Raw genomic sequence first — 10,000 nt, 5'->3', positions numbered from 1 at the left:
GATATTCTGTCAATTCACTGGTTAAAGATAAACTAATCTTACACCAACTTAATATTTATTTTACTATTTCATACAATAGAAACATACTTGATAATGCTGTTACTGTTTGGAGAAATGACATTCTAACAATCAGAATTGAAACTCAGATTCTCATATTAGATTTCATATGATGCCTGTCTGTTATTAACTCCGAGCGAACAACCATTACACATATAAATGTAATAGGTACCATTCAGTTTTAAATAAATAGTAGGTGACATACCTTCCTCATGCACTGGGGTTGCCCCAGCAGACTACAACTCAATGTATATCTGAGCATTCAAACTACCAAGGATGTTACACTTTCTCCATTCGTCATGGTTTAGGTCCAATGCAACATAATTTAGACCACACAATGGATGGCTGAAAATTAAAAAAAAAACACCCAGCAACATACAAATCATTTAGTTAGCAAATTCAAAAAGCAATAATATCAATACAATATGACTGAAACATAATGTAGATATTTAAGCTAATTTAGTTCATCTAGAGATTGAATAACGGTACAAGAAAAGAAATCACTTGTCATAAGAAGTTACAAACAAATCTGTGGTTAGGTAGGGTACACACAAGAATAAAAGATAATCGAGAAGCGAAAGTAAGGCAAGTATTGGAAGAAACATTAAATTGAATATTAGCGCTTTCATTTATCCATTATTGTTTCATCATTTCATATTTGGCGACTCTAGCTGGTACTACAATCATAAAATTAACAAAACTATCAATTCATTTTTCGTTACATAGGATAAGTGTCAGAATAATCTTCATAAATCACATATCTAATGAAAAAAAGTAATGAGTTAGTACTTACTTGGATGTTTCTTGATTAGAGTTGATGAAAAAGTAGGTAACTGAAACTGGCGCTCATCATATTGGACAGCAAACAGGAAACAAAATTACCAAGTTAATTATTGTAGATGCCATCTACCAGTAAGTTGTGGATCATATTGACACGACTATGTCACTAAATAAATAGATGCATAATGTCACAACAAAAACAACAAAATGATGCAAACTTATATTGCCTATATACATTTAATGAGAAAATATGATTTTAACTGAATTTTCCATAGTACAATCATGGGGGATAAATGGCCCTCAAATAAGAAATAAATAGGACTTTCTAGTATTTTACTATGTGCAAGTAATGGGGTCCAAATGGACCCCAAATCAGGAAATAGGACTTTCTAGTATTTTTCTCTTTGCAAGTCATGGGGGCCAAATGGACCCCAAATCAGGAAATAGGACTTTCTAGTATTTTTCTCTTTGCAAGTCATGGGGGCCAAATGGACCCCAAATCAGGAAATAGGACTTTCTATTTTAGTATGAAAATAGGGTTAACTAATTGAGTCTAAAGCAATATTAAATATTAATAATTATGATAATAAATATTAATAATTATTATAAATATATTATAATAAATTTTATTAGAATTAGGAAGGTTGGGTCTCGACTCGGGTGTGAATGAGTAGCTGGCTAAAGGCAATGACGGATATTGTAAGATTGTTAGTACAAAAAGGCGACTGATACTGTATGAATAGAAATATGATTCCACATGGCCTGCTGGGGGATTTAATTAATCATAGTAAAGTGCACTGAGCACGTTTAATCCGTGGAAGTAGCGATACTAAGCTACTAGAAGTTGTGGACTGTATAAAAGTAATAAACAAAAATGAATATAACAGCTTCAAAAATAAACAAAATACCAAACATGGAACGTTTCGGGCTCAAACCCCTTCTTCAGCCACTAAAAAAAACCACAATGAAAACATAAATTCATGACTAAAGAACCCCCAGAAAGGTTCATACATTTTTTCGTATAGCATAATAGGTATAGTTAAATTTTATAAGTTAAGCTTAAAATTCAATTTCATGCATCAAGTTCAAGCCCACTTAATACTGTTTTGGGACGATTGGTCACATATTGTGAAATCCATGGTTATTCCACGAGAAACTGAATTTGTAGTTTAGAGGTACGACACTCGGAGACGGAGGTTCTAATCCCGCTGTGGTGGCGCAGAGTTGGAGTCCTTGGAAAGGGATCTTCACACGCATTTTCTGACCATACTTTAGAGTAAAATGAGTACGTGTCTGTCTAAAAGAAATTATAACCATGCCTTACAAGCTACATGTTCAGTGTTGCTATTGGCTTAGGGCCCCCTTTTAAAGCGCTTCCAGTACAACTCGTGTATTGCGCTTTATATTTTTTTTAAAAAAAGCAAAGAAAACCCACGACTGTAATGAGACATGCTTGTATTGCATAAATCCATTTATTACAAAAGGAATAAAACAAAAAAGTGCAGATTCTTACTGTTAAACTGGGCCTGTATAATGCCCTCAGATATTCCAGAGAGACAAGGCACGGCAAAGTACGTGATGATGTGACTGTCATGTGATGGTTGCCATAGTAACATAAATAACAACGTGCTGGAGTCCATGACAACAGCGGCCAAAAACATCGCCATTCTCCCAAACCACTTAGCAAGGTGGTTGATGGCGAAGGCAAAAAAGGCACAGAGTAATCCATAGGATGCCATGATGAATCCCACCCACTCAACACCGAGAGCACAGGTGACAAATGCCTGGGAACGATACGTAACAATAATTTTATTTTTTTTCACCTTTGCAAATTTTCATCAACAAAAAACCAATCTAATCTTATCCTCTCTTAATTCACCTTAATCTACTTATTATTTCTTCTAGATTCTAAACCATATCCCTCCTCTATCCTCCCTAGAAACATCGATTTCAAGCTGCACTTAGTTTTGTAAATGTGAAAAATGTGTGCAATTTCCCCCCCCCAGGGTTTAGCGTAGGTTTTTGGTTTAGACGCTTTTAGCGTGTCCCCAGTTGTATTAGATTTAATTTAATTAGCAAGAAAAAGTGATGGATATTATTCGATTGTTTACAAAGGGAATGCCTAAAAGGCGACTTGTATGACACCATTAAATGTCGATTCCTTTTGGTTTTGCATGAGAGGGAATAGTATGAGAAACTTTGTGAGGACATTGATCAAGATGAAACCACGTGGATGCGTAATATAGATGTGCTCCCATAGTGGACAGAGAGGCACTTACTGTGTCTTCTATCCCTCCATAGCTGTTTACCAATTTGCCTTCTGTCTTTGTCTTGGAATGAGATTACTTGGTTTTGTCCTGGCCCTGGCCGGAGTCATTGACTGGATGGGAAACAGTCAAATGTATAGTCATTGTTTTGGGAGATGATATTTTTTTCCTTGTAAATCATCTCTCTATTATGTTTTATTATATTTGTTGTTTTGAATTTATAATCATTTGAGTGTATTCCTCTTAGTGGGATCCTGTGCTCGTGTTTGGGTGAGACTTTTAAGTGATCTCAAACTAAGTACATCGATGGTATGCTCTTGGAACCAATATCTATTCCCTATTTGTACTATTCACCCTTGTCTTACTCTTTCTTGGGTGCTTTAATTGTAATTCTAGAACTTTTATACTATCCCATTTTCTTCCTCTTTACTGGCGCTGATATGACCTTAAAGTGTCGCAAGCGCTGTAAAACCCTTTAAAAAAAACAACAACAACAAACAAATAGATGTGCTCATACGTGTCTATCTAATCCAGTCAAGTCGGATGGTAAATTTTCATTGAACTATACATATAGACGAAAATCCCAAACACACCCTTACCCCTTGATAGAAATAAGAAAGAAAAGGGAAAAGGAACATTTGTATGAATCAATGAAAATAAACCTAAGCTTATGTAAAAAAGCAATGTACGAACCAGTATCTCTGAGGAGATGGTATTGATATATCAAAAAATGAATATGCCTATGTGTTTTGAAAATTTTGCGGCTATGTGGTCTAGTGGTATGACACTCGCTTTCGGATCGGAAGGTCCGGGGTTCGAGCCTCGCTCGGCGCATAGTTGAGTCCTTGAAAAAGACTCTCAACTCACATTCTCTCACCGTACTCAGGTGTAAAATGAGTACCTGACAGTTAACAGCATTGCCTCTGTCTGAAAAAAATTGCAATATCGCCTAACAGGCGTCATGTTAAGTGTTGCTGCTGGCCAGGGACCGCTTGTAAAGTGGATATTGCGCTACATAAAAGCTCAATTTAAAATTTCAGTTTTACAACAATCAAGAGACATACCATTTGCCAGCTCATACTTTTTTTTATTTTCTAATAATATTTATTTAAAACAGATTTTTAAAATGAGAACAAAACAAAACATCACCTTAGTATAATCAGCGTAGAGAACCCCAATAGCCATAGCCTGTGCCATGAATAGAGGTATAAGAGGAACCATCCTGGGGCTGACAGCCATCCTAAAACAGCTGTATATACTTTCACTTACAGAAGGAGGGGAGGTGCGCCTGGTCTCTTTGTGTTTCGGTAGTGCAAATAATGTCAATAGAAATCCGGATACGTTAAAAACAAGAAATATTCCTAATAAGATGTAAATGACGCTACGATGTGGAGATTCCTTGCCAATGCTTGTTGTGTTAGACGAAGAATTGGCCGGGTCAACGGATGGACAGTCATTAGCACCGCACATACTAAGATCAGTTAATTTTGATGAACTGCTACTATCGGCGCCAGTTGAAAGAACTAAAGATGATATCAAATTTCCAGTCACTTGAGTTATCTCGTAAAACATGAAGAATATGCCATTAAACTTACTTAACACAGAATGGAGACCCTCCTCTGTATTCAAACCATTAAGAGAGGCGTAATCTTCCCCCAGAGATGTGATATAAAGACCTTGAGAAGTCCACATTGGTCCTGCAATGGCACCCATCAGACCAGAGGTTGGGATGAGCGTTCCCCATGTTGGATAAAAGTTGCTGGCAGTGTATATGATATGAATGACCCATGCAAGAACTAGAACTCTTTTGGCTCCGATCAGTTTAATCACGCTTGGTGCCTGGGTGCCGAAAAGAATAATGCTACCGTACAAAACGGATAGGGATGCAACACCAAGATTGGCCTCCTGGTTAAGACTACTTTGAAGATTCTGAATGGCCAGGTAGGCCGTATAAACCAACATAAAAGACGCGGAGAGCACAAGGCAATTCTTGAAAGGTAAGCTGATGCACGTTGTTACCTCCATGTTTCTCTTTAAAAGGACTATTGTAATTTTTTTTTAAAAACTACAATCACGGTAGAAATAAATATCACAGCATTGTAAGCATGGTGTCCACTCAAATCTTAAAACAGAAGTTAGCATTCAACGCCAACAACCCTCTGTGCTATATTAAAAGGCTGGCTACGTGTTTCTTTCATCTCTTTATTAGTTCGTTGACATTAATAGTAATTAGTGGCATGAATCTGAAAAGAAAAAAAAAAACAACACATTCATTGAATTTCATAACAACACATTGACATAACACATTCTTTTACGATTTGAAAGCGCACATTCAGCAAAATAATTTTAAAATATAGAAAGGTAATAGGGAACACTAATTATATCTTGATTGGTTACTTACATTGTCGCTCGGCATGCTACTCGCTAATCTCCATAAAGCTACATTAAATGTGACGATTGCCATCATCTGAATATTAATTTGTACTGTTTTTTAGTTGTTGTTTTTGTGTTCCAGAATACGACAGTTTACGAGTACAGTGCATTTTCTATTTTACGTTAATTGTCCGACTAAATTGCATTCTAACCTATCCACATTTAGATGGCAAAATTTCATCAATTAATAATAATAATAATAATACTTTATTGCATCCCAAAAAGGAAATTTTTTGTACAGACGTGTTATAATTTACACATAAGATAAAAATACAATGGAAATAGGATGTATATATATAAAAAAGGAGCAGCTCTATAACCAGAGCTGCGCTTTATAATATGAATAATTTCAACACAGTAAAATAGTTAAAACTGTCACTATAAATTGAAAATTGAAAAGATTGCAAAACAAATAAATTAATAAATTAATATTTATATTTAAAAAAAGTAAAAATGAGAAATAATTATATAAAATGATTATTGCTTGTTGTTATAAAGCCTAATACTGGACGGCAGAAAAGATTTTCGGTGTCTCTCTGTTTTCGTTGAAATAGAGAAAGGGCGACCACTTCTTTCTGACATAATAATTGATGGTCTTAGTGGATGATACTGGTCATTTAATATTTTAGTTATTTTATTTATACAAAATTTCTCGTATAAAAGGTCTACATCGTCAACATCATTTATATAGCGTTTAATGGATTTTTTAATATTTGAATTTATTTTGTTCCTTTCCACTGCTAAGCAATTGCCTCCCCAAGCTGTTATACAAAATGACAAAACACTTTCGATTACTTCTCTATAAAATAATGTGCAGAGGGTTTTATCTATTCTAAACTGAGAGAGTTTTGATAAAAAAATATGTACGTCTGCACATCTTATGCCTAATTATTTTCAAGTGTTCATCCCACTTGAGCCTGTCATCAATCGTTACACCAAGGTATTTGTAGTGAGGAACTCGCTGGACGAATTGGTCCTTTAATTTTAACGGTTCTATCGGTTCCTTCACTCTCCTAAAGTCAATCACTAGCTCCTTTGTCTTGCTTATGTTAAGCTCTAGGTGGTGGGCATCACACCAAGACACAAATCTATCAATTTCTTGCCTATAAGCCACTTCGTTGCCATTTGTTATGAGGCCTTGAAGAGCGGTGTCATCTGCAAACTTTATTAAAGGTACACTCAGGTTTTGACTTCTACAGTCATTCGTGTATATTGTGAATAATACAGGGGACAATACACAACCTTGAGGAGCACCAGTATTTGTAGTTATACAGGAAGATTTGTTTTGTCCTAATTGAACATATTGTGCTCTCTCCGTAAGAAATTCGAGCACCCAAGCATATTATATTTGTTTAAATTCAGACTAGTCAATTTTTGAACAACCAACTGAGGTTGCATTGTATTGAACGCTGAAGAAAAATCTGCAAAAAGCAATCTGCAATAGCTCCTAGCGTGATCTAGATGCCTGTAGATGTTGTTTGTAAACAGCAAAATGGCATCCTCTACGCCACGTCCTGGTTTGTAAGCAAATTGATGACTATCACTCAATGGCATAAACTGATTCCTAATTTTAACAAGAACAAGTTTTTCTAAAGATTTCATGACTATTGAAGTCAGTGCAACAGGTCTGAGATCGTTCATAGTTTCAAGTTTTTCTTTTTTTGGAACAGGAATAATTTTTGAAGTTTTCCAAATTTCAGGGATCGAAACGCATTGGAGGGAACAGTTAAAAATATGTGTATAATGGGGGAAAGCTGGTGGGCACATTCTTTTAATAGTTTTCCTTTCAATCCATCCGGCCCAGCAGCCTTCCTCTCGTTTAGTTTCGAAAATACGAATCTCGTTTCCTCTTCACTGACCTCAATAGTCATTTCATCTTCCAAAGCCCTGTCTAATTTATGTTTTTCATTTTCAATATCAAATTTGTTTGCTGTGTCGAAACGTGAATAAAATTTATTTAAAGTTTCAATTTCGATATCTTCTGATATAATCGTAGGATTTTGATTATAGTTCACAGCAGTTTTAAGCCCCCGCCACGTGTCCCGTATATCCCCAGAAGAAAAGCATTTTTCAATTTTATTTTTGTACTTATCTCTACAACTAGATAGTACCCTCTTTATCTCTTTTTGTTTTGTTTTCAGATCTTTTTTGTTTCCACTAGTATAGAGAGTTTTCTTTTGGTTCAATAAAAGTTTTAGATCTTTTGTTATCCAAGGCTTGTTGTTAGGATAATATTTTATTTCTTTTCTACAAGACACTAGCTGTTCACAGAATTTTAAATACTCACTCACACAGTCATTCAGCTCATCCACACTATCACATGATTCGATTAAAACATTCCAGTCAGTGCATTCAAAACAACCACGCAAATCTTCACACACACTTCCATTCCAGATCTGTACACTTTTCTTTACTGGTTTTACACGTTTAAAAACAGGGCGGTAGGTGGGGAGTAGCAAGAGCATGCAGTGGTCAGATAAACCTAATGGGGCACGGGGTAAACATTTATAACTATTTTTAATATTACACAGGAATAAATCTAATGTTTTTTTTTGTCCCTTGTCTCGCAGTCCACGTATTGATGAAGTCCCGGGAGAGTAAAATCGTTACATTGGTTAAAATCGCCAGTGACCATCAATACGGCATCGGGTGACTTAATTTGAATGTCCTGTATTTCTTTCCTCAAAATATTTTTCGCTGTGGTGTTGTCTGATGATGGTGGAATGTAGACGTTGATGATGATGACATGAGTATATTCCGGGGTAGGTAATATGGTCGTGATAAAACAGTAATAAATTCAATATAATCGTCACAATACATTTTCTTTATCTGACAGTTATTGGGGTGGCACCATTTGTTGTTAATATATGTGCACACCCACCCCCAGTTCGTTTATTTACATTAGTCCGATCTCCTCGAAATAGTGAATATTGTTCAATATTAAAACATGATGATGGTATGTGAGGAGATAGCCAAGTCTCTGTTAACGCTATTATGGAGGCTTGACGATAGTCACTGCATTGCATTAAGGAGCAGCCACAAAACGTACGGTCGTACCCAAAAAGTACCGAGTTCGATCACCCGCCGCTGCGCTGTTTTGACCTTTTGCCAACCTTTTGTTTACTAATTCATCTGGTAAAATGTGACTGTATAGCTATTTTAGTGACTGAGGCTCCTGTTTCAAGGTACTCAATCACACGATCACGTGTTTCTAAACTAGGTCTGGGCATTGTCAATGAATGTTAGAATAAATTATTTAAGACGTATTTTGAGTGGAAAGGAGTCAAGAAAGACGGCAGATGTAAGATTTTTGCCCAGCATGCTTCTTGTAATCATCGGGATGCAAAATGATTAAAACGGCACGTGCGTATAATAGAGAACGAAAATTGAGGTAAAACCAAAAATCTTGACACAACAGAGTTCGTAATATCAAAAACTACATAGTCAAACAGTTTTTCGCTGCGTTTCAAAAAAGAAATTCAAGTCTTACTTTAATTTTGTACACGTGTATACTTATTTAACAGATATTTTAAAAATTAAGTTTCAAGCATAAGCCCATTGTCCACAAAACATATAATACAAACAGAAGAATTATTGATCATAGCCTCTTCCTTGTATATTTTTGCTAGTCCCTATAAACCATTACATGCCCTGCTTTCAAGAGAAATATTGAAAACTATGCACAGGTCCTTAGGTGGATGGTAGTGATAACATTAAATATGTTAATAAAAGTGTGATTAAGGTTAAATCAAAGTGAAGTAACTTGTTCACTCTAATTTTTCAAGCAAATTATTGGGGGTTTTTTTTTTTGAAGTTTTAAAAAATTTGTTTTAATCAATGTCTTCATCGTATATTATAATCGATTTCACTAAAAATTCACCGATCGACCTTCTTCTACACACCGTAATCTGGAGGGGGGAAAAACACCACGTTTTGGCCAGAAAAACTCGACCTTCAAATGACCCCCATCTTGTCAAAAATCATCAAGCCTTGAACTTCAAGAACTTCAATTTATGCCCGGATTTAAATAGAGATAAAGAGGGAATGTGTTTTATAATCTCTTAAAGTGACGCAAAGCTGCTATCCTAAAACGAACGCCAACTTTGCTTGATTGTTTATCCGCAATTTCATAGCATTCTGGCCATCATATTCATTCTCATATATTCCAATTCGATGTCGTTTTTAAAATTCATAATGTCAGATAGATAGCCAGATAACCAGAATTAAAAATCAATGCATAAGAGGTGAGTGATCTTTAATTCAAAATGAATATCAAAGGTGAATAAGATTATTGAAGATTAATATTTATAATCAAATTTTAATCTTTTGTTTTACTGCCATTCTCCGGGGGTGGGGTGGGGGGGGGGGGGGGGAACGCTTATTAAAAATTTTGGCCAGAAATATCTACTTTCAAATATTGATCGAATAAAATGATCTTTATTCTTTCAAAAACTCCACAAAAC

General features: G+C 35.5%; 1 protein-coding gene across 3 annotated transcripts in view; it reads right to left on the bottom strand.

Annotated features, from left to right (window-relative positions):
• LOC144973230 (protein unc-93 homolog A-like) overlaps window positions 1-10,000 on the bottom strand; it is a 25,779-nt gene that overhangs the window by 7,589 nt on the left and 8,190 nt on the right. For all 3 annotated transcript variants that reach the window (XM_078915405.1, XM_078915406.1, XM_078915404.1), the window contains 2 exons: window positions 4,254-5,347; window positions 2,351-2,621 (listed from right to left, as the gene is read on the bottom strand). In XM_078915405.1, the coding sequence (XP_078771531.1) occupies window positions 2,351-2,621; window positions 4,254-5,129 (1,147 nt within the window). In that variant the 5' untranslated portion in view covers window positions 5,130-5,347. The remainder of the gene's footprint in view (window positions 1-2,350; window positions 2,622-4,253; window positions 5,348-10,000) is intronic.

The sequence above is a fragment of the Berghia stephanieae genome, chromosome 5, assembly GCF_034508935.2.
Source record: "Berghia stephanieae isolate SIO BIC M18660-M18661 chromosome 5, UCSD_Bste_1.3, whole genome shotgun sequence".
Taxonomy (NCBI): domain Eukaryota; kingdom Metazoa; phylum Mollusca; class Gastropoda; order Nudibranchia; family Aeolidiidae; genus Berghia; species Berghia stephanieae.
This window is presented reverse-complemented; position numbering and strand designations above follow the sequence as displayed.